Raw genomic sequence first — 23,166 nt, 5'->3', positions numbered from 1 at the left:
CCTTAGCCTAGCTAGCAATGGTATAACTCCGCCACTAAGACGAGCCTACATAACTTATATCCGGTAATGTGTCAGGCTACTAACTTCAGTAGTGAATTAGGGTACAATACCTATTCCAATTCTCGGTAATAGTCGGTAACTGTACCTCGCCAGGTCCTTTGTTCCTTTGTTCCTTTGTTCAACTGTACTGTATGTTATTTAAACGACAAATACAAATTGGTCAGCCTCTCCTTCCTACAACCACACCACTGACTGTGATTCATTCTCCTAACACATCAACCTCAACAACCTGCTACCTGCTACCTACTACTCAACTTCTAGCTCCTACCTCCTTCTTGGACTCCTGAAAATCTCCTCAGCTCCTCGTTCCCACTGCACTACCGACATCACATCAAAAAGTCACTATGGCTACCACCACCACTACCACCACACACCTCACCATCGTCCTCGTCCACGGCGCCTGGCACCAGCCATCATCCTACAGCTCGTTCACCACTGCCCTCCGCCGCCTCGGCCACGAGGTCCACGTCCCGCGCCTCCTGTCGATGAACGGCGCCCGGCCCGCCAACGCCGGCCTGGAAGAAGACAGCGACCTGATCCGCACCTACGTGGAGAGCCTCGTGTCAGCCGGCCGCGAGGTCCTGGTGCTCCTCCACTCCTATGGCGGCCAGGTCGGGACCAACGCCCTCTCGGACGGGCTCGGGGTCACCGCGCGTCGCGCCCAGGGCCTGCCGGGGGGCATCGTGCAACTCGTCTACATCGCCGGGTTTGCCGTGACGGAAGGCATCTCCATGACCGACGTGGTCGTGGCGCACGGGCACGGCGACCTCATGGACGTGGCGTTCGACTTCGCGGCGGACCGGACCTGCATCTCGCGGGACCCCAAGACCCTCGTGGTCGGCGCCTCCGCCCGCTCGGACGAGGAGACCGACGCCTACATCGCGACCTTCCAGCGGTGGAACGGGAACGGCTTCGATGCCAAGCTCCAGCATGTCGCCTGGCGGCCCGAGGACGGCGGCATCCCGCAGATTGGCTACATCTACACCACTCAGGACATGACCGTGCCCTGGGACTATCAGAAGGAATTTGTGCAGACGATGCAGGACGCCGGGTGTCGGGTGCGCACCTGGGAGTTGGAGACTGGCCACTGCCCCACGTTCACCAAGTGTGACGAGGTGGTGGAGATTGTCCATGCACTGGCGAGCGGGAACTGAACAAAAATGGTGGAACGTGTTCGATGACTAGTTTGTATTACAAGAATTGGGCAGAAATTTCGGTCTCTTTCATTTCTCTTTCTCCTTCTTCTTTTCTGAAAGTAGACACAACAGACGCTTGGCAATGTGACGCAAAATAACGACACAGACGTGTACAGCCCCTCCATTCAGTTCCAAATGGTGTAAAACTTCCTCACATTGCGATGAACTATGACCTCAGTAGCTTAGAGGGATCACTTCAGTAGAGGGGTCGGACCTTACAATACAGTACAGTAGTACTAGGTATCATATCTTCTTTTTGGACCACAAGGCGACTGTACCTGTTGAGTGGCTGACGGCTTGAGAGTGAGTTAACTAGTGCCACTAGTTAACCTATTAGTGCTTACGGGAGTGACAACGCCTGCAGTGCAGATCGGTACTTAAGGGAGGGAAGGGGTGGGGCATTGCCCTCAATCAGATGCACCTGGTATCTATTCTCGTCAAGAATACCTTTTCCGCCCTGGAGAACTCCTATCCAACCAAAGTACAGTACAGTACCATACAGTGTAGTACTACTAAGGGTAACGCAGCGGTGTGCGACGGACTCCCGTGCTGCATGGCCCCCAATGCGCGCGGCCCCCAGTGCGGCTGAATCGGCAGATGCATGCATAACATGATTTCCTTTCGTTCCATCTGATAACTGATTTGATTCGATCGGTGTTGGTCAATCCGGGCCGCTACGGCTACGGCTCCTGCCGCTCGACCTGTGTACAGTATTTAATGTACTCTACAATACCAGCATGTACTACTGTATTGTGCTTTGCTTGGCTGCATGGGTCTGTCTGTTGCTGCCTGCGGAAACCTGACTCGAAAAGTGCGGCTCAGTCGGCCTTACAGTACAGGGATTTATCCCTACAGGTTCCATTTACGGAGTGTCAAAGCTCCATGGTGACTTGGATAAAGGCTTAGATCAAGCTGAGGCTTAGATTAGACCGTTCGTTGCCGGATAGCCGGCCACGGGGCTGTCAACCGGTGATATTTGTTATGGCACAGTACATGCCGCTGGCAATTACCTTGCCTATAGTAGGCAACAGGCCCGTTACCGATAGTTACTTACACCGATCTATAATTTAGGATCTGTGCTAGGCTCTGTGCGAGGCTCTGTGCACGACTTTTGGACCCCACGCTTAGCACGGTGGCTCTTTCGGACGAGATTAACTATAGGACCATCTATAGGTACCGTACCTATTGGCGTCGACGCTCCAGCCAACTGACATATCTGGTAACGGGCTCGTACCAAGGCATACTTCTGATTCCTACCGGGGACCGCAACATCGAGCATGCATGCCGTCTCACGAGCCCAGTCGAGCTTCCAATCAGCTATCCTTTAACTTCAACTCAAAGGGCCGCAGTTTATAATCTGTCACAACTCACAATTAAGTCCCGATCATAAGCCTCTGGAGATTGCCTTCTCTTCTTTGCAATCCTCCACGGCCTCGATCTGATTGATCCATACCATGGCCCTCACTCAAGAACTATGGAGTTCGGGCGCAATCGCGTTGATTTCCCACTGGGTCTACTTTGTCCGCGGCGAACATGACCGAGCGGCTGCCAATATTGTGCGTGTGCACCTGCTGGTCGGTGCGCTGGCGGTGTTCCTGAAATGCAGAGTCGCGGAGCTGCCGTACAGGGTCGCACTGCAGGAGACGAGTCTCCTGTTCTTGGTCTATACGATGACTCTGTTCGGGAGCATTCTCCTTTTCCGCCTTTTCTTCTCTCCTCTGCGTCATCTTCAAGGTCCGCTCGCCTTGAGGCTGACCAAGTTGACCCACGTGTGGAAACAAGCGCGTTGCCAGAACTACGAGATCTTGCACGGGCTCCGGGACACTTACGGAGATGTTGTGCGCACCGGTATGCCCTTGAATTCCTTTCTTTTGCCCTTTTCCTATCGTCCTGTTTGCAAGCAGCGTATAATGGAAGACATTCAGGCCCTAGTGAAGTGACCCTCTTCGGCACCGAGGCCTTTTACCAAGTTCATGGCAAAGGGTCACATTGTACCCGGGCGAGCTACTATGACTTGCTGCATCCAATGGTGTCATTGGCCACGGCCCGGGACCCGGTCGTTCATGCCTACCGACGTAAGGTCTGGGAGCCAGCGTTCAGCATCAAAGGTCAGTGACTCCTAGATCGGTGTCGCCTGCGATTTGGGCATCCCCCCCCTCCTTTCTTTCTCCCACGGCGCGCGAGCTGGGCGCAAGAGTAAGATCGCACACCCCAACTGACCTTGGTGAATGACCTATAGCATTGGAGAATCTCGAACCTCTGATCTACCAGAAAGCAGACCTGCTGGTCCGGCAGCTCCGGGCCCAGCAGGACAAGGGCAAGCCAGTCGATATTTCCGCGTGGATGGAGTATTATACCTTCGATCTGATGGGGGAATTTGGCCTCACGATCCAGTTCCAGTGCCTCGAGCGAGCCGGGCCACACCCGATCATGTCGCTGTTTCACATGTCGCACCGCAAGCTTGGACCGTTGTCGCCGGCGCCGTGGATGAGGCACCTGCTCATGGGGATTCCATACATCAAGCGACTGAAGTACTACAAGCGCTTCATGAACTGGGCACACGACGAGCTAAACCGGAATATTCGCGTAAGTCATCTGAAGTTCTCTTGGTTGGCGATGCAAACGATAGCATAGAAAGTGTGAGACTCTAACAATGATGATTTATCCCCGTCTGCACAGGAAGTGAGCGCTGAACGGACGGATATTATGAGGTACATACTCGACGATGCCAAGGCGACGGATGGTATTGAGGCCAATTGGCGGTATCTGATGGGGGATCTCGTTCTCGTCATGGCAGCAGGGAGGTCGGTTTCATACCTCCCCCATCTCCCATCCTCCTCTCTTGCATATTTCATTACTGACGAGGACCTCAAACAGTGAGCCCATGTGCCACATCCTGACGAACATGATGTACCACATGGTCCGGCACCCCGATCATCTGCAACGGATCCGCGACGAACTGGCGACGATCAACGTCCGCAACTACAAGGCTCTCCAGCACCTGTCGCATCTGTCGGCGTGCATCTACGAGACCCTACGCCTAAACCCCCCTGTGGCCTCGGCTGGGCTGCGGCTCGCGCCCCCGGAGGGGATGATCGTCTACGGGAAATTCATACCCGGCGGGACCACCATCGCCGTCCCTCAGTACAGTGTGTGTAGAGGTATGTAACTGTGCAAAGAAAAAAAGAAAACTTGCGAGAAAAGCTCACTAACCATCCGCCCACCGGTTCGACTACGTCAAGACCCACGGAATTTCATACAACCAAATCGCTGGATACCCGAACGTTTCACAACCCAGCCCCACCTCATCCTAGACAAACAAGCTTTCACGCCTTGGAACATCGGTTGGCTTACCCCCCCCCCGCCACTGAGTGAAATCACGTGGGCTACATTCTATGAGGTACCGGAAACCACAAGAACCACCAGCTAACTGACCATTTGGTTAATTCCAGGCGATTACCAATGTCCTGGCAAAAATCTCAGTCTAATGGAGATCCGAGTCGCGGCGGCTCTGATCTTCACGGAACTGGAGTTTCAGTTTGCCCCCGGGGAGAGCGGACAGCGCCTCTTCAAGGAATCGCTGGACTATTTTACGACGAGTCCGGGGCCAATGCACTTGGTTTTCACGACTAGGACTGAGAAATGAGCCTCTCGGGGGTGGGTGGCAAGATGGGTAAAAAAAAAAAAAAAAACCAAAACAAAAATATGAAAGGGAGAGGAAAAGGGAACGGAAAGCGGCTGCAGACTTTGCAAGATGAATGTAAGCTGATTCTTAGCATGTGCTGTACATAAATACATACATACATAAGATGTGATATCGTGAAAAGCCCCGATGGGGAGGGCTTGTGGAATGACATCGGTACCTGTTCACTCTACGCGGCTTGACCAAAATATCAGCCGCCGCCTTAAGACAACCAAAGTACGGAGTAGTATCGATACAGTTCCAAGTACTTCACGCGGGAAGGAAGAAAGGAGCAATAAGCCCAGCCCTGTAGTTTTAACGCAGAGTTCCAATGCAGATTGACTGCGGAAAATTACCAAGAGGGGGGGAAGGGGGCTAATTCTGGAGCGGTAAGCACTAATGCATGGGGACATTTCGTCCCCTCCTTTTCGTTTCTCATGTTCTTGATTTTAGTAATTCTTGTAGAAGTGATGGGACTGGATCTTTGGTCGCTGACGCGCTTCGAAGATACTCTACCGTGCGCCTCCTGTGCGCTAATGCGAGCACGATGGAGCTAAACATCACCCAAGTCTCCGTCGTCATTGCTGGGAAAGACTAGTTATGTCTTGCAAGCGCAGGCAGTATTACCAATTCAAGACCGAATACTGTTTCAATGGGATGATCAGCCGCGATAAAGTAACCCTGGTAGCTCCATGGCTTGATTTGGGAGCGATTTGGGGCCAAATCTACCACGGCACCCCCACCATGCAAGTTCAGGCGCAGTAACCTGTGGTTCGAGGCGACCTGAATACTCCTGTGGCAAAGCCCCCCTTCCCTCCAGGTTTCCTCTTGAGAATTCTGCTTTGTATCGTGCTTTCCTCCGTGATCTATATAGTCTTACCTTCGCCCTGGTGCAACAGGCCCTCTCAGCTCTGTAGTGGCTTAAATGTGATAAACGAACAGGAAGACCGGCCACAAGCTTACATCTCCGGCTCATCTCAGCCAAAGTCTTGATCACCATGTCGCAACCTCCAAGCTATGTCCTCCCTCGTGATTATCTCGACAATGTCCGGTAGGTTTGCGCCGACTACTTCCATATCGGCTCCAGGCCTGACAGAAAGACCATGCTCAGACTAAACCTGCACCACTACCTTTGTGTGGAGCTCTTTGGATACCACACGCATCCCGCCATCCCGATCAGCAACACCAAGCTGAGGGTTGCAGATATTGGCACAGGAACTGGGTATGTTGCCAGCCCTTCCAAGCATGTCCAGATTTGGCAGACAACCAGCACCTCTCGCAGCCCCTGACAGGGAATCGATTACTTGTATAGGGTCTGGCTCACGGATCTCGCCCGGCGACTCCCACCATCGGTGCAGCTAGATGGGTTCGACATTTCGCTGGAGGCCCTTCCACCCAAAGAGTGGCTGCCAGCTAATCTCCGCACTACCATATGGGATGTCAAGACGGAAGTTCCCGACGAGCTAGTTGGTGTCTACGACATAGTCCATATCAGTCATTTCGTCTTTGTGCTCCTCGACGAAGAGGTCCAGCCTGTGCTTGATAAGGTCATGAGACTGCTCAGTGCGTATACCTGCCTTACTCACGCGATCTTTCTCTCGACACCTCCCCCCCCCTCCCGGCCTTCCAGAAACCCCAAAACCAGTCAGCGGGTGCCTTCTTGGATCTATATGGACTTGACTTCTCCCGCTCACTCCCTCTCTGTCCCATGCCCTCATCATCGATGTTTGGTGTTTACACCCATGAACTGCTTGCAGCGACTGATTGAACCTTCCCACTTGGGGATATGTACCACTACATAGAACCGGGCGGCTACCTCCAATGGTCCGAAGTCGACATGGGCTCGTTCCGAATCGAGACCACCACCAGTGTCCATTCCCAACCATCTGAGCAAAGGACCGAGCCCGCAACGACCACGGCCCTGGAGCGCCTCTTCCGCCTCTCCGAGGGCCATGACCCCCGTCTTCGACCGCGCTGGGTGCCCCACCTCGGCTCGAAGCTCGCCGCAGCCGGCTATCAGGCCATCACCTCCGACGTCCGGGACGCGCCCGGCGATCTAGCGCTCGCGCTGCACGACTGCAACCTGATGATCAACGCGAGTTTCGCGCGGCGGTTTGCGGTGACCGAGCCAGTCGCGCAGACCCTGGCGCAGCTGATGCTCGAGGTCGAGCGGGAGACGCGGGAGGGAGCGTGCTGGGCTTTCACGAGGTATACGGTTGTGGGGAGGAAACCGGGGGCTGCGGGACAGCGATGCGCGATATAAAAGGAGCTTTGTGGATAGCGTGGCTTTTGTTGTGTGGACTGGTATCCATCGTATTGAATCTGCGCCTGTGACTGGTTTTTGGCCCTGTTCAATTGAGTTAACAATGTTTCGAATGTAATCTTGAAGGAGGGAAGAAAGAAAGACAGCCTGTACGTGGCTCGCTGGGCTGACGACTAAGGAGTTCGGGGCCGGCAATCTCGAAAGGTAGCATCCCTCATTCTCATTCGCTGAGAAACAAGCCTCTGTTTTGTTCGGTCACGTGACATGTTCCTGCTATCAGGTATCCCACGGTTTGATGCCATGCTGTCGTTTTTGAGTAGAGTTCATGTTTTGCTATGCTCTTGTGGCTGGTCTTTTATTGCGGGTAGTAGATTTTGCGTGTCAATCTAATTGTAGCGTTGGAATGTTACCCATCTGAGGGAGCTGTCCAATCCCCAACACGGAGGTCGAGCGAAATATATATAATCCCAACAGCAGGTGCCGCACCCGGGTAATGATCTAAAAATACCCTTGTAAATCACCTCAATGCTGATGTTTAAGCTAGGTGAGTATACCCGAGCCATGCCTACGCTACGTAGAGAGACAGTTTTTGCCCGATAACCTCTCCGATATGAGAAAATGGACAATTTTGTCCAGGATGACAAGATCAAGAAGTCCCATTCTGGAAGCTTGTTCTTTGCAGCACATATGTCAATAAGCTGGTTCGACTAGCACAACAACAGGTGCTGTGGTCTAGTGGTATGACGTCACGTTGTGGCCGTGCCAGCCCCGGTTCGATTCCGGGCAGCGCCACTTTCTTTTTTGCTTTGTTTCTTGTGCGTCTATGAGAACGCCCGCCGAGGCATCCTGACCACTGCCATGGACAAGCCGTGGGCGAAAGAGCAGGTCGTTTTCATTGGCGCTTTCGCTCCAGACCCCATGGTTCGTTCCGACCATAACTGGCACCACCCATCTATGTTTACATCTTTGCTCTCTATCGCGGCTGCATTGCGCCTATCGACACCAAGCTGACACCAAGCTGACACCAAGCTGACACGAGTTGGCCAACCCACCAATTCCTGATTTCCAATCCATCCATCGCAGTGCGGAATACCGCGCGCCCTCCCATTATCAAGCATCCACCCATCGAAGCATTCAATAACGCATCCCCCCCTTCCAAGTTGATTTCTATCTGCACGGATGCCTTACAAACTGCCTTGGCATGGTCAGATGCAGACCATCATCCCGTCCCTGGCATCAGTCTAGACGCATCGCCACCAGACAAACCCCACGCGAAGTCGTGCTTGGGCCGTGGATGGGCGCTTGTGGCGTTTGCTTTCCGAGGTGAGAGTGCATCCCTCCCGCTGCTCGTGCAGATACGAGCTTGGACACCACAAGCTACTGGGCCGCCTCTCAGCCGCACCTCAGGAATTGACCCTGTAACCCTATTTCTGTGGCAAGTAGAGCTGCTTGTCTCGTGTCCGCTGTCGAAGGTTGCATCGATGGCCAACGTTTTTCCATTGTGCCAAGCTGGGGGCGGAGATTCTTGTTCGTCCTTCGTTGAGCGTGGCAATGGCAGGGGGTTGAACCTGTTTATTAAGTGGCACATGAGTGTATTTTGATAATCTCCGCGATACGATTCATAAGCCTCGAGCATGGTAGAAGGAGGTGCAAGAAGGGGAAAGGGAGAGGGAGTGGGATGTTATATACGGACCCGGACCCCGACGCCAATGCAGTGTTCGCTCGGAGTACACCACCGGTAGCCCTAAGCTCCCGCAGTTGAGGTACTGTACTGTACAGCCCATCACCAGAACAGAACATTGAACAATACACACTGCGTATCCAACGCAGCAACTACTCCCTTCTTTCATCGGGTATCTAAGACAGCCATTCTTCGAAGCAATGGGCCGCACGACCCGCCCCGCACCTGCGCATACCAAGCAGGGCCAGCCTCAACATCACCCGCAGAATCGCCAGCAACAGCACGCCCAGCCTCGGGGCCTGCGGACTGCTCATGGCCATCCACCGACTCATCATGGCGCAAGCGCACGCCAGCATCCGGCAGCGCATCCACCCCCAGCTCACCCTAATCCAGCAGCGCACCCACATCCGGTAGCTCACCAACCTCACCGCGCTCCACAGCACCACCCCGTCGCTCACCACCCCGCACCACACCCTCAACACAGTCCCCACCCCGCCCACCCTGCCCATCCCTCCCGCACCAGCCACCCGCACAGCAGAGCCCCCGTCATAGCCGGCGCAGCAGCCGGCGCAGCAGCCGGTCTCGGCGGCGCGGTGATCTACAACGAATGGAGCCAAAACAACGAAACGATCGAGCTACGAGAGACCAACCCCAGCGACCGGGATTCCGGGCAATATGTCCGAGAGGACGGGGACGATTGGTCTGGGGACGATGATAATATCCACGATGGCGACCGTGGATATGTGGACAATAATAATGATATGACGTACCCCGGGAATGACCTTGCGACGACCACCCAGTATACTGGGTATCAGGCACCGGAGGCGCCGAGGATGGAGAAGAGCGATGACGACGAGGATTGTTGTGGGGGATGTGATGGGTGTTGCGATGGATGTTGCGATGGATGCTGCGGGGGATGCTGCGGGGATAGTCATAATAACAAGGATGATGATGGGTGTTGTTGCTGTTAGGGCATTTGTGAGTTGTGGATTGAGGGTATTTGCTGTTGCATGACATGTACAGTACAGTACAGGTGATTATGTTACTACTGTTTGATCCAAAATCTATGTCTGGAGGTCGAAGATACGGCGTAGGATGGTATGCATTACTAAAGAACGCGCTATGCGCTGAAGAAATGCGCTTAACATAATTTATCTTTTCATGACTCACAAGGATATTGATAATCTGATCGATACGGCGACACTTGCCAATCGGAAGGCCACCCGACGGTTTGGGTAGCACCACTAATCCTGCATCGGGATCTCGGGATTGCAAGAAGTGGAGTCCCCGCAAGCAAAGAGTCTATAAAAATTTGACCCCGCCTAATGCCTGAACAATGAGAATCTTGATCTCATCAGGTGTCTGGGCGATGAGCAAGGAATTTCAGCCAGAAATTCTCTCCCTCAATCCTAAATGACCACCAAGAAAAGCCTATGGAGCTAGCAACGACCCCCACAGGAACCACCTGCTCTCGCTCGGGGGTTGACGTGACCGACATCGAGAATGCCGTCGTCGCACGAAACACCAATGGCACCGACTTCGAGCTCCAGCTCGTGGACACTTCCACCACGAGCTTGATGCGCCACCCCGACACTAACGAGCAATTCCCCGATGGCGGCCTCAGATCGTGGCTGGTGGTGCTCGGGTCCTCTCTCCTTCTGCTCGCTTCCTACGGCCTTATGAACTCGGTGGGGGTGCTGCAATCCTACCTCGAAACCCACCAGCTTGCCCACTACACCAGCAGCACCGTGGGCTGGGTCCCAGGTCTCTTCATGTTCATGATGCTAGCCGCGGGCGTGTTTGTCGGACCGCTGTTCGATACCTACGGCCCCAAGGCCCTAGTCACCGTGGGATCTGCGATCTACGTCGCAGCCCTGTTCCTCACCGCGGAATGTACCCAGTACTGGCAGTTTGTTCTCAGTTTCGGCATCATGGCGGGCATTGGCAGCGCCTTGGTGAGTACGGTCGCGATGGCCTGCGTGCCGCATTGGTTCCAGGTGCGCATCGGAATGGCCATGGGAACCGCATTGGTGGGTTCCGGACTGGGGGGAGTCGTGTTCCCCTTTCTCTTGAAAGCATCCTTCGCGAGGTTTGGGTTCCGTTGGGGCATGCGGATTCTCGCTCTTGTGATTCTGGCGGTCTGTGGAACGGGGTCCTTTTTGGTGAAGTCGCGGTTGCCCAAGGGTGACAAGCTGAAGACGGCCATTGATGCGAGGTGCTTCAAAGACTCGAGGTTCTCGCTGCTCACGGTGGGAATCTGGTGTAAGTGCTTTTGTCGTTATCTGCTGTGTGAGTTATGCCTGGCTTACTCGTCAACTAGTCCTCGAACTCGAAACCTTCGCCCTGCTCGGCCTCTTCCCAACCTACGTCGTGGCGCTGGGATTCAGCGTGAATACAAGTGTCAATCTGCTCGTCGTTTTGAACATGTGAGCGAGCCCCTCAGCCGGACTCCGAGATATGTGTTTTCAGTGCTAACCACACTTTGCGTAAAGCTGCTCGATCATCGGACGTCTTCTCGCCGGCCGCGTGGGTGACAAGTACGGCCGGCTGAACACCCTCTTAGTCCTCGTGTCGGCCGGCATCCTGGCCATCTTCATCATTCTGTACCCGTTCAGTCACTCGATGACAGCGCTGTACTTCTTCAGCGCGCTGTACGGCCTCAGCTCCGGATCCTTCCTCAGCCTCGCACCGGTGTGCATCCGGCAGGTGTCGCCGGCGAAGGAGATCGGGATGCGCTTCGGGACCTGCTATGCACTGGTGAGCTTCGCGTAAGTCTTTACTCATGTCACGGCCAACCCGGAGACAAGACATCTGACCGAGCTACTAGCGTGTTGATCTCCATCCCCGTCGGCGGAGAGATGCTCGAGAGAGTCGGATCCCGCATCGTGATCGTCTGGTTGGGATGTGTCCTTGTGTTGGCGATGTTTCTCTTCTTGACGGCTCGATGGGCGTGTTTGGATTATAAATGGCATTGGAAGATCCGAGTATAATATGAATGGGATAATGGGCTGAAGCAGTATGGGTCATGCTGGTGTTGCTGATCAAAAGCGTTCTTCTTATTTTTATCTGACCTTTATGCTGTCAACAATGTGCCTTTTTTACCGGTTGATTGACGCACGCTGCATTTGATTCCCATACTACAGATTGCATCAAATTCAGCTTTCTCCTGCTCGAGCAAATGTATACTGGGAACATCGCTGGTAGTAGATGTAGATGTAGTTGATCCTATAGAAAGGTATGATTCGTACATATTGTCCGACTCTTCTTGCTGATCGGCCGCCACTCAACAACCCCCGCCCCCAGCACCGAAGCCACCGCCATCCCAACAGCAACAAAGAACGTGCGCACCACCGCATCATTATACACACTCAGCAACGTCACCAACGTATCTCCAGAGGCAATCGCCCGCAGCCCAGCCGGTCCTGCTCCCAAAACCGCCTGCACATCCAGCTCCGCCGGCAATTCCGCGTGCAGCAGCCCCGCAACAAGCCGATTCTGAAAGACATTCTGGCCGACGAAGACGAACACCGCGCCGCCCAGCACCTGCACAAAGGCCATCAGCGCAGTGGCGGTGGGGATATCCGCCGTCGGGAGGGTGGTCTGGACCACAAACACGGGCAGCTGGATGCCCAGCCCCGCCGCCAGGCCAAAGAAGACCTGGTAACCGGCCCACGCGGCGGCGGCGGAGTCCGGGTGCAGGGTGGTCAGCAGCCCCGCGCTGATGCAGGTTAGGCCGGCGCTGAGGAGCATCACGGGGCCGTAGTAGTATCGCACGGCGGTGACGAGGAGGCCGGAGCCCATGGCCAGCAGGGCGTTGGAGAGGGTCAGTGGGAGGTTCATCACGCCGGATTCGGTGGCTGAGGCGCCTTTCACGGACTGGAACCAGACTGGGAGCTGAGATGCGGTGATTTGAGGTCAGTGGGGGGACTTCAAGGTGGCGTGATTGAGGTTCTTTGTGGGTGCTCACGTAGTAAACGAAGATGAAGATCGCGCTGTTCAGGCAGAAGCTGAAAAGGGCTGAGCCCCAGATGTTGCGCCCGCGGAGGAGTCGAGGGGGAAGCATTGCTTTCTCGCCGGCGTACACTTGGAGGCCGATAAAGCACAGGAGGAGAACGCCGAAGACGGTGAATAGACTGATGATGCGGCCGTTTGCCCAGGGGTACGTTGTGCCTCCCCATTGGAGGGCTAGTAGCAGGCAGATGATGGCTGGCAGGAAAGTGAGGATCCCCAGCGGGTCCATTCGCCGCAGCTTCTCTTGCCAGGATGCTTTCATGATTGGCTCGGTGCTTTGGCAGGCGAAGAGGATTGCTAGCGCGGTAACTGCACCTAGGGGGAGATTGATGTAGAAACACCATCGCCACGTGAGGTTGTCGGTGAATGCCCCCCCGAGACTGGTCGGAAGGTGGCTGAGTCATTGAGGGTACATGTAGCCAGAGAGGGTTGCCTACTTACGGTGGCGCGATGACACTACCAATCCCATAGATACCCATGATGAACCCAGCAAAGATCGGGCGACGGTGTCGTGGAATACATCGAGAGATGATGATCAGCGACCCGGAGAAAAGGCCGCCCCCTCCGAGTCCGGATATAGCGCGCCCAATAATGAGACAGGTCGAAGATTGGGCAACGCCGGAGACGAGGGATCCAAGTTCGAACAGAAATAGCGCGGTCAGATACACCCATTTGATGGGGAAAAATGTATAGATCCGGCCGTAGACAAGGGTAACGGCGCTGGTGGGGAGGAGATAGGCACTCGCGTACCAGCCAGCGTCATCGAAAGAATGGAAATGCTCGGCGATTCTTGGAATTGCGGTCGCGACTATGGTGTTGTCCTGATGGCAGGACTTTTTGTTAGATTGGGTGTCTTCTAAACGTGCTGGGCGATCGCGCGTTGACGGACCAGTGAAATACACAAAACACAGCAACATAGCCCGGCCATAATGGCCACCAGCTTGTAGCCGGTGAGGAGCGTGTTTTCGAGTTCTTCGGCTTGTTGGTTCGCCTCGCTGTCTGTATCGTTTCTTGTATCTAGAGGAATCTCCTCCGCTTCAGGGCTCTTCGAGCGCGCCATAACCGTTGCCTTTGTGGCTGGAAATGATAAAATTTATTGAAAAAAGATTGTAGACAGAAGGAATAATAAGTACTTAAGATACAAAGCTGTCACCCCAGAGATTGAGGAATGTTGTGCCAAACGTGCGGGGGTGAAAGGAGTCATCCCTTGTATGGCACTGGGATCTCAACGTCGGGCCAGAAATCCGAGTAGCCCTCATGATTGCGGGACCTTCTCATCCTTCGACATAGGTACGCCCCGGAGGCTACAATCGGTAAATCTTGATCCTTCCAGACCTTGGAAATTAGATCGCGTCCATCCAAAGTTCGATATTTCCCATCAGGGGGACAAGAATCACCACCACCCTTTCAACATGTCAAGCATTGGCCCGAGGAATGTGGGTTGATAGAGGCCGCATTCGAGTCTCTAAATCTTAGTTGAGGTGTAGACAGTTATGCAATCAGAAGATAGTCAACGCTTATTGCCTTATCGACCAGAAGGCTTAGTATCTTGGGAAGCGAATCACTTACGGCTAGATCTACAGATAACCTGTCATCCATGTTCAGCTTAGGATTTAATGATAGTGTTGACTACAGTAGCCGACCAGGCTGGAGTTGTGGCATGGTATATGTAACTTGTACTCGGGAATGGCCATGGCCGATTCGCTTCCCGCGAGTAATCGAAGCTCTCGCTTTAGTAGTGGGGTGAGCTTTATGTACAATCGGAATTTGTGGAGTATCAACTGCTGGTTCACCTCGGTATGTACCGAAAGGCATAGTCACGGTTCATTAGTGTTATGTTGCTGCTTGAAGTTGCCACTCGGATTTGCCAGGAACTACGCACAGGACCAAACTAAATGAATCCTAGGGCTTATTGGAGGATTGATTCTGGGAAAATTTCACAAGTCGGAGACAGCGTGCTGCGCCAAGAACCTGGAAGATGCTATCCGACACTAAATTGGGTAGCTTCTCTTAGCTTCTCTTAGCTCGATTCTAACAAAGCTAGGGTTTGAAATCGGAGAAAATAGGGGTCCAGTCGAACTGGCCACCCCCAGCCCTTCCTTCTGGCTCAAATCGAGCCCCGCATCGGCTCAAGTACCTTCAAGACCAGCCCGGACGCAAGAGGGTCTATTTCAGTGCCTCGCAGCATTGCTATCCGAAAAGTGATTGATGACTCAACCTTGGACGCTTCATGACGAAGTTCCAGACGAGGAAATAATTGAGCGGTTGATTGGCACGTCCATGAGTGTTAGCTCAATTGCCGGTCAAATCCAAGTGTTCTTAGTGAATTTCATGGCCCAAACATAATTCAGTACTAATTCTCCACCACCCCCTTGGCCTTTCTGGAGCTAGGCAATGCTAACTTAGAACTCAGACGGTGATTGAACGTCGCTAATTTTCTTAACCTAGTGTATGTCTAGCTCTCCGGGAGAGAACACCATCCATGCAAGACCCTGGGAGACCAGATACTTAAATAATGGTACCCCCTTCGTTTCCCCCCACCCCACAGGCCGCCCTGTACCTTGTATTCCAGATAGAGTCTGACAGTCATGGCAATCTGGAGCTCGATTCTGCTGCTCACTCTGGCCTCGGAGATCTTCCGAGTAACTGGTAAGTCTATTTAATCTACACCTTATTATTTGTATCACTGTTGATTTACTCCACAAACAACGTTGGCTGACTCCTTGAGTTGTATGGGAAACCATTTAGCATTCGAAGTCACCTACCCTCACAAAGACGACATCGTCAGCATCTACGACGGCCTCACCACAACATGGACCTACAACTCAACGGACCCCATCAAGGAACCAATGGAGATTGCTTTTTTCCAAATCTCACACTTAGAAGAAGGGATAGACTACACTGTAGACGGTGTGAATATCACCGCAGGCATCTATACGCTGCAAAAATCATTCACGATGGCCGACGGATGGTACCTTCGTTATACCTTCGGGGACAAAATGTATCTATCGGGAAGATTTCAGCTGACACTAGGTCAGCCATCGAATGCTAGTGCGAGTACGACGAGTTCGACCGTCGGTGGGGTCACCATCACGAAGAGTACGCTCAGCATGATCTCCACGAGTACAGGTGACGGCTCGACAATGCAGACTACGGCTACCTCTTCCAGTGCAGGATCGGTTACATCCAACACGGCGGGCCCGACCACCGATCCGGGTGTCAGTGGCGGTCTGAGTACAGGGTCGAAAGCAGGCATCGGGGTGGGCTGCGCTGCTGCCGTGATTATCGGCGTGGCAGGGTTGTACTTGCTCTATAGGGTTAAGAAGAAGAGGGGGGAAAGTGCCGATGAGACGCCAGTCAGTGCGCGGGTTGCTGAAACCTCGGAGCTGGATGGGGGCAGTGGAGCACGGAGGAAGTATGAATTGGAAGGAAGTCAAGGGGTGGTGAAGGCGCATGAGCTTCCAGCGCAGGCTGAGATTTCACATGAGCTGCCAGGATGATTGGATCCGGGAGGTATAGGCCGGCAATGTTTTGTCCGATGACGTCCGAGGTTCGCTACTGCGGAAAACTTACCGGGCCTCGATCAGCGGGATGGCAATCGGGTGGCCTTCCCGAAAGAGAAGTTAAGGGTAGTGGGGCGACCCAAGATTCTTCCCCCCGTCTTGGTTGGCACTTCGCCACCACTTTCTTCTATACATTTTATGGACTCGGCGATGTATTCTCAGTACTTATAGAGCAGCAAAGCCCCGGCCGCACTTTGTTCTTCTCTGTATCCGAGTACATATACTTCCAAGACTTTCATTCTTGACAATCCTCACAATGAGCACCACACAAGCCGCCCAAACCCTACTCAAAGCCGCGCGCGTCGACCCGGCCATCTTTCAGCTCCGGCCCGACTACCGCGCCCTCCTAATGGTGGTCGAGAACATCCCCCAGGGCCCCAGCGACCAGACCAGCAAAAGTCTCCTCCAACAAGCCCAAACTCGTGTCAAGGAACTATTAGCCAACAAGCCCGTGACCGAGCTGCCGCACATCGCCGCCTGGCGTGAGACCTACAAAGCCTTCGGCGCCAAACCCCAGAAGACCCGGAACAGCCTGGAAGCCCTAACCCGGCGTGTCGAGGCGGGCTTACCACGAGTCAACCGTCTGACGGACATCTACAACGCCATCTCGATCAAGCACCAGCTGCCTTTTGGAGGCGAGGATCTCGACAAGTACGACGGCGCGCCGTTCTTGATCCGTGCGACGGGCACGGAGCCATTTCAGACCTTCTCCGGTGGAGAGCCGCAGACTGAGCTGGCGGCGCCGGGGGAGCCGATCTGGTGCGACAGCACGGGGATCACCTGTCGGCGGTGGAATTGGCGGCAGGGCCCGCGGACGGCATTGACGGATGAGACGACCCGAGTGTTGTTTATTATTGATGCTCTGGGAGAGGTGGTCTCGGATGCAGCGTTGCAAAGGGCAGCCGATGAGTTGGCGGAGACGTTGAAGGGGCTTTCGCCGGAGGTGCAGGTGGCTTGTCGGGTTATTAGTGCATCATCGAACTGAGCTTGGAGCTGAAGTTTCGTTTGTTTGGGTTTGGAACTGTTTTGAGAAGAATGAACTGTACATAAAAGAACGTTCACACATAAACATGAAAGAGGTATCAAAACATTGTTACAAAAAGTCTCACCACTCGAATTAGCGGGAAGACTGGAACAAAAAGTGGAACAAAAATCGGAACCGCTATCCAGATCCCATCTACTGAGAATTGATTTCTTTTCCTGTCCCTAGCATTGGTTCTCTTATGTGCTGCAAATCTTAATCTGCCTTTTATATGTTGTGTCAATGTCGGAGAATTTTTGCGTGCAACTAGCAGTTAGATAGAAATTCAAATTAAGAGATGATTTAGTACATGCTAGATACTACAGTGCAATGTAATGATGCATCTATTCTCTCGTGAAAATTTTCAAATATCTTATATTTGTCAAGCCTATCACGGGGCGTCTCGTTATTAGGATGCAGTGCAGAAAAGCAGCATGAACTTTCGAGACCTCTAAGTATTGTTTTATGTGCGAATGTGCCGTTGCAAGTACATTTCCAACGTACAGTATAAAGCAACACAATTCAACCTCTATGCAAAATCCGATGAAGAAAGGTGAGATAAATTCTTCCGTTGATTGATGAGTATTTTGATAGATAAAAATACCAACTCTGATAATTCAGAGTCGCTGTCGGTGGTACACGTAGTTGAATAGGAGAGATACTGGGAAGCATGGCTAAGCGGCAGGTGCATGGACGCGAACTGTGCACTTCCATGGTCACAAGCTATGTATCACAAGTCAAGGCTTCGCCATACTCTGATTTTCTGCGGGGGAGGATTGTGATCTTGCTGATATGACTGTGCCAGATGCCGATAAGCTCCGAACAAGCAGTCGTGGCGCCGTCTGCAGAGCTTACTCTACCGGTAGTTGATCTATTTCTGGCCGCTATCGCGGCTCTTTGGTGGAGATCTGACTCACCGGCCCCTTAGCTGATCCATAACCCGGTGATCCGCTGACAAAAAGCGATCTATCTAACTCAAACTTCCTCGTGTTATTGGTCTTTCTTTGCTCACCCGCGCGCCCTTCACTCCATAGATCGATGATTACTAGACATCACGAGGATAAAGAAGGTAGTACTACCAACGGTATCTTTCGTGTCCCGACATATTCCGGTGCTGACCGTTCATAGCTTCCTTGTTTAGCTCATTGACAAGTAACGAGTAAGTACTTACCTCCCAAACGAAGTACACCCTGGGGATGGATGGGCCGAATGGTCGCGAAAAGTATAAGATAAATCATACATCCTGCTACTATATCATGCCGAATAACAAAAGAAACTCACAGAAATCACTACACCATCCAGTCACAATATGCCCCAAATCGACATAAACATCCCCGCCTCCGGTAACACCGTGGAAGTGGGCATCATCGACACAACCGCCAGAATCCATGGTCCTCCCGGAATCTTTGTCGCACCGGAAGTTGGCGGCTTCAAGGACCTCAAGGCCGGCGCGTATGCATTCTTGGTCGAGAACAAGTCCCTAAACAAGCGGGTTCTTTTCGACTTGGGCATCCGCAAGGACTGGGAGAACCTGGCCAAACCTTTATACGACCGCCTAAAGAACATGTTCAGCATCGCCATCGAGAAAGACGTAGCCGAGATTCTGACCGACCATGGCATCGCATTGGACACCGTCGATGCGATAATTTGGAGGTAAACCCGGACCAAAACAACACAGAAGGAAGCAACCGCTGACCATAAGCACAAACCGAAAAGCCATACGCATTTCGACCACGTCGGCGACGCCTCCACCTTCCCGTCCTCAACCTCGCTGGTAGTTGGACCAGGTGTATCCGCTGCCTCGCTGCCGGCCTACCCTTCCAACCCGGCGAGTGAACTGCTGGAGTCGGATGTCGCCGGGCGCGCCCTGGGGGAAATCCCCGCGGAGCAGTTCACCCTCCGGGTCGGTGGGTTCCGAGCCCACGATTACTTCGGGGACGGCTCGTTCTACCTCCTCGATGTGCCAGGCCACGCAGTCGGGCATGTATGCGGTCTAGCCCGCACCACCAACAGCACTGGCAATGACAGCGAAGCAACCAGCTCAGACACATTCATCCTCATGGGCGCAGACACAATCCACCACGCGGGCCAGCTCCGTCCCTCGGAGCATGTTCCCTTGCCCGACCGGATCACACCAAGCCCCTACACCGGCGTCTCGGTGCCCTGTCCCGGCGAGATCTTCGCGGCAATCCACCCATTCCCCGAAAAGTACCAGACCTCTGCGTTCTACCACGTCCACATCTTCCCCAACGGCAGAAGCGTAGCGGCGGATCCGGATGAAGCGGAGCGAAGCGTGGGCTCATTGACCGCATTCGATGGCGCAAGCAATGTCTTTGTGGTGTGCGCACACGACACGAGCTTGGAGGGAGTGGTGGAGACCTTCCCTGCAAGTGCCAATGGGTGGAAGGCGGCCGGGTGGAAGGAGACGGCCAGATGGCGGTTCTTGCGGGACTGGAAGGTTTAGTGCGAGTGAATGTATCTTTGCTAAGGGGAATTATGGGCTCGTTGTATAATATAATATACGATAGTGTAGGTTGACGTAGCGATTGATATCTCCGCTCAGAATTCTCTTTACATCATTACCCTTTTTCGAGGCGCTGTAGGATTCGATAAGGAAACAAGCTTGTGGCACGTGTGTGAATTCAGGTGCAATTGCAGGCTGGTGAAGTGTATATGGCAAGTAAACCACGGGCCTCGTGTATTAGATGTGGAAATCAAGTGTCAGATCCAGTAAGGGTATATGGTTAGGCTTTTTTGGTTCAAAGTAGAGTGTTTTGGGCCCAGAGCGCGCTCGGCTTTGAGCGGTCACAGTTGATCGTCCAACGGCTCTCATGGTCATGCGTTCATTGGAATGTATTGCCCCCTGCTCCGTGGAAATACTCCAACAGGTGCTGGTATTCAACACCTTGGCAAGGATGCAAGGATTGCACGGCAATGGCGGTCACTCGAAGGAAGAGGCTCAAGGCATAGGCTATAGGTATAGGCTTCTCATGTCTCAGCAAAGATGTATAAATTTATGCCACCCAGGATAATGTAGATCGAATATTAGCCATAATCGAGGCAGGAATTTCATACAGCATGATCGGGGCCAGAGGGTTTCATTCACCGCATTACATCTCTGGCGTGAGATAATATCTATGATTGTTCTCCTGCAGCACAACTAGATGCAGGACCCTAGGGTGATCCGTCTCGCACCAACCAGACAGAAATGTTAGGCTAATATCCCCACCAGCTCTAGCAAGGTCCGGTGGTAGCCTCTGCCCCTTGCTGCCAACGTTACCCCGTGCAGATTGCCATGTCACACCCGCATTGAATCTCACAGGCCACGACATAAGTGCTAGGCTTTCCAGAACCCTCTAAATGGAGTTGAATTGTTGTTCGGTTAGGGCTTTTTCAACCCGTATCGACTCTGATGTCATGGGGTACAGGTTGTATAAGGAACGATGCGTGTCGCTACTTCCTCCGCCGCACTTTAGGTCGGCGATTTGCATCGAGATACTTGGGTAGGCTCCTGATCCAGATGGCTCTCTGCTGAAGTTGACACCATACCTACCGCATCCTGGAAATTTGTCTACATCAACACTTCCTTTCGTTCAATCCCACCATGGCCGGCTCATATCATATCAAGCAGCAAGAAACACGAGCGTCCTCGTGCAAATTAGACGTATGTCTTGACCGCGCTCCTCAACCACCATATGACACTAAATCCACGATAAACCCAGATAATCATCGCCGGCGCCGGCATAGCGGGCCTAGGCGCAGCCATCAGCAGCCTGCTCGCCGGCCACAACGTGCACATCCTCGAGGCTACCTCCGAGATCAAACATGTCGGCGCCGGCATCCAGGTACTGCCCAACGGCTCGCGAGTCCTGAAACACTGGGGCCTGGAGGAGCGACTCAGCAAGCACTGGGCTGTAGCAAATGCCTACCGCGTCTTTGGCTGGAAGGGGAACCTGATCACGAGCATGAACGTGGAAGAAACAGCAAGCGCGTACCCGAATACGTGGTTCCGAGCCTTCTACCGACCCTATCTGCAGCGGACGTTGCTGGATCGGATCGCCGAGCTGGGAGGGGAGATCACTTGTAATGCGAAGATAGTGGATGTCGCGTTCGATGGGGCTGAGGGGGGGACGGCCACGATCACCACAGAAGATGGTCGACGGTGGACGGCCGACCTGTTCGTCGGGGCGGATGGTATTTTTGGGAACTTGGCCAACCAGGTGCTGGAGCATCCGACGCCACCGACCAAGACGGGGGATCTGGCCTACCGAGTGATGCTGGCGTCGCCGGATATTGTGAAGGATCCCGAGCTGGCGGAGTTTGTCACGCACCCGAATATGAATTTTTGGTATGGGCCGGAGAAGCACGTGGGTAAGTTGTTTTGGATGACTAGGAGATATGCGATGGTGACTAATTGCGTGAGGAGTGGCCTATCCTCTGAGCAAGGAGCTCTTCAACATCGTCCTTCTTACTCCTGATGATATCCCGGAGGATTCGAAGGCGAGTACCGTGGCGGGGAATGTGGAGGAAATGCGCTCGCTATTTAAAGACTGGGATCCTCGGTAAGTCAGATCGACTGCGATTATTCATGACCGCATTGGCTGAAGGTCGGGTAGTATTGCGAAGCTGCTTAGATTGTGCAAATTAGTTCACAAGTGGCGACTATGTACCCGGTTCAACACTGGAGGCTGGTCACATCCATCCGGAGCTGGCGTGATGATCGGGGACAGCGTCCACGCGACCCTTCCTTATCTTGCAGCAGGGTAAGTACCAGATGATCTGTTTTCGGAAGAGATCGTGCTAAGTGAGACCACACAGTGCAGGCATGGCCCTCGAAGATGGTGCAGTCTTGGGTGAATGCCTCTCTCGTCTCCCAAATGATGCACACATCACCAAGTCATCGCGCGAGTATCTCCTCGCCAAGCGACAAGCCCTTGCGGTGTTTGAGAAGTGTCGCAAACGGCGAACATTGATGGTTGTTACTCGATCGAACGAGCAAAAAGACCTCGAGCATCTGCCCGATGGTCCGGAGCAAGAGTTGCGTGACAGAGCGATGCAAATGGTTCCGACACCGCCAGGGGAAGCATTGGTGTGGCGAGATCCGGCCATTGCACCGGAACTATTTGGCTGGGATCATGTAGTAGAGGTGAGAGCTCGATACTGGTCATTGGGTACGGAATATGGATTGACGTTTGGTACTTAGGTTAATATGCATTGGGGTGTTGCTTCCATTCCGCATGCTGCGACGGTGGGTGTTAGGGATTCGCGACTGTGAGGGTGGTGGAAATTAGATCCGAATCACGCGTTGTTGTGGTGCTCAGAGGCGTAGATCACTGCATTTTACGTGAAGTATTCTTCTTTCTTATTCCCCCCCCCGGGCCTTCCTGCGCGCGGTCTGATTGGGTTTACTTTGCTTGCATTTAGAGTCTGTGCCAGGTTTACTACGGTAGCGGCAATACTAAAGGATTTATTTTTATACGAAAACATTTGATACGAAAACACAAACTTGGATGACGGGATTGTTGGGTATACGAAACCCTTTACAGCCAAGACATATACCCGACACCTACAACGTGGTCTTACGCCTTGCACAATAAGTACCCGGCTATAAATGCTATAATGGAGTAGCAAGGAATGCCAAAACGTAGGTGTGAGTGAGACCGTGTGTAGAACAAGAACCTGATGTTAA

At 53.3% G+C, this 23,166-nt stretch overlaps 10 protein-coding genes and 1 non-coding gene across 11 annotated transcripts; 10 read left to right on the top strand and 1 right to left on the bottom strand.

Annotated features, from left to right (window-relative positions):
- The first annotated feature begins 223 nt into the window (after nucleotides 1-223).
- BO82DRAFT_350566 (alpha/beta hydrolase) lies at nucleotides 224-1,391 on the top strand. The gene has a single exon (XM_025634192.1). It carries the CDS (start codon nucleotides 405-407, stop codon nucleotides 1,212-1,214), a length of 810 nt encoding a protein of 269 aa, XP_025496531.1. The 5' UTR covers nucleotides 224-404; the 3' UTR covers nucleotides 1,215-1,391.
- Nucleotides 1,392-2,710: 1,319 nt separating this feature from the next.
- Nucleotides 2,711-4,902, top strand: BO82DRAFT_326542 (cytochrome P450; the record flags this gene model as incomplete). Its single annotated transcript, XM_025632923.1, has 7 exons — nucleotides 2,711-3,104; nucleotides 3,182-3,364; nucleotides 3,496-3,842; nucleotides 3,936-4,060; nucleotides 4,134-4,417; nucleotides 4,499-4,600; nucleotides 4,709-4,902. The coding sequence occupies 7 exons, from the start codon at nucleotides 2,711-2,713 to the stop codon at nucleotides 4,900-4,902; spliced, it is 1,629 nt and encodes a 542-aa protein (XP_025496530.1).
- Nucleotides 4,903-5,603: 701 nt separating this feature from the next.
- BO82DRAFT_301291 (class I SAM-dependent methyltransferase) lies at nucleotides 5,604-7,584 on the top strand. Its single transcript, XM_025632078.1, has 5 exons — nucleotides 5,604-5,989; nucleotides 6,050-6,160; nucleotides 6,251-6,501; nucleotides 6,741-6,808; nucleotides 6,842-7,584. The coding sequence occupies exons 1-5, from the start codon at nucleotides 5,937-5,939 to the stop codon at nucleotides 7,199-7,201; spliced, it is 843 nt and encodes a 280-aa protein (XP_025496529.1). The 5' UTR covers nucleotides 5,604-5,936; the 3' UTR covers nucleotides 7,202-7,584.
- A 338-nt stretch (nucleotides 7,585-7,922) lies between these two features.
- On the top strand, nucleotides 7,923-7,993 carry BO82DRAFT_t34. The gene has a single exon. It is a non-coding gene; the product is annotated as a tRNA-His (tRNA).
- Nucleotides 7,994-8,960: 967 nt separating this feature from the next.
- Nucleotides 8,961-9,963, top strand: BO82DRAFT_118874 (uncharacterized protein). Its single transcript, XM_025629860.1, has one exon. The coding sequence runs from the start codon at nucleotides 9,083-9,085 to the stop codon at nucleotides 9,851-9,853; it is 771 nt and encodes a 256-aa protein (XP_025496528.1). The 5' UTR covers nucleotides 8,961-9,082; the 3' UTR covers nucleotides 9,854-9,963.
- A 496-nt stretch (nucleotides 9,964-10,459) lies between these two features.
- On the top strand, nucleotides 10,460-11,872 carry BO82DRAFT_273606 (monocarboxylate transporter; the record flags this gene model as incomplete). Its single annotated transcript, XM_025631063.1, has 4 exons — nucleotides 10,460-11,144; nucleotides 11,203-11,308; nucleotides 11,375-11,650; nucleotides 11,710-11,872. The coding sequence occupies 4 exons, from the start codon at nucleotides 10,460-10,462 to the stop codon at nucleotides 11,870-11,872; spliced, it is 1,230 nt and encodes a 409-aa protein (XP_025496527.1).
- Nucleotides 11,873-12,107: 235 nt separating this feature from the next.
- On the bottom strand, nucleotides 12,108-13,953 carry BO82DRAFT_418837 (MDR family MFS transporter; the record flags this gene model as incomplete). The annotated part of the gene is made up of 4 exons (XM_025640091.1): nucleotides 12,108-12,776; nucleotides 12,850-13,273; nucleotides 13,335-13,714; nucleotides 13,783-13,953. The coding sequence occupies 4 exons, from the start codon at nucleotides 13,951-13,953 to the stop codon at nucleotides 12,108-12,110; spliced, it is 1,644 nt and encodes a 547-aa protein (XP_025496526.1).
- Nucleotides 13,954-15,481: 1,528 nt separating this feature from the next.
- Nucleotides 15,482-16,511, top strand: BO82DRAFT_428761 (uncharacterized protein; the record flags this gene model as incomplete). Its single annotated transcript, XM_025640471.1, has 2 exons — nucleotides 15,482-15,542; nucleotides 15,642-16,511. 2 exons carry the CDS (start codon nucleotides 15,482-15,484, stop codon nucleotides 16,391-16,393), a joined length of 813 nt encoding a protein of 270 aa, XP_025496525.1. The 3' UTR covers nucleotides 16,394-16,511.
- A 134-nt stretch (nucleotides 16,512-16,645) lies between these two features.
- Nucleotides 16,646-17,536, top strand: BO82DRAFT_350562 (B3/B4 domain-containing protein). Its single transcript, XM_025634191.1, has one exon. It carries the CDS (start codon nucleotides 16,713-16,715, stop codon nucleotides 17,439-17,441), a length of 729 nt encoding a protein of 242 aa, XP_025496524.1. The 5' UTR covers nucleotides 16,646-16,712; the 3' UTR covers nucleotides 17,442-17,536.
- Nucleotides 17,537-18,755: 1,219 nt separating this feature from the next.
- BO82DRAFT_350560 (MBL fold metallo-hydrolase) lies at nucleotides 18,756-20,036 on the top strand. Its single transcript, XM_025634190.1, has 2 exons — nucleotides 18,756-19,130; nucleotides 19,194-20,036. Exons 1-2 carry the CDS (start codon nucleotides 18,787-18,789, stop codon nucleotides 19,939-19,941), a joined length of 1,092 nt encoding a protein of 363 aa, XP_025496523.1. The 5' UTR covers nucleotides 18,756-18,786; the 3' UTR covers nucleotides 19,942-20,036.
- A 1,045-nt stretch (nucleotides 20,037-21,081) lies between these two features.
- Nucleotides 21,082-23,160, top strand: BO82DRAFT_371204 (FAD/NAD(P)-binding domain-containing protein; the record flags this gene model as incomplete). Its single annotated transcript, XM_025637252.1, has 6 exons — nucleotides 21,082-21,141; nucleotides 21,200-21,848; nucleotides 21,904-22,039; nucleotides 22,094-22,240; nucleotides 22,296-22,648; nucleotides 23,126-23,160. 6 exons carry the CDS (start codon nucleotides 21,082-21,084, stop codon nucleotides 23,158-23,160), a joined length of 1,380 nt encoding a protein of 459 aa, XP_025496522.1.
- Between the last annotated feature and the right edge of the window lie 6 nt (nucleotides 23,161-23,166).

Source organism: Aspergillus uvarum (assembly GCF_003184745.1).
Source record: "Aspergillus uvarum CBS 121591 unplaced genomic scaffold BO82scaffold_4, whole genome shotgun sequence".
Lineage (NCBI taxonomy): Eukaryota > Fungi > Ascomycota > Eurotiomycetes > Eurotiales > Aspergillaceae > Aspergillus > Aspergillus uvarum.
Note: the sequence above shows the minus strand (reverse complement) of the source record. Positions and strands in the feature narration are given on the sequence as shown.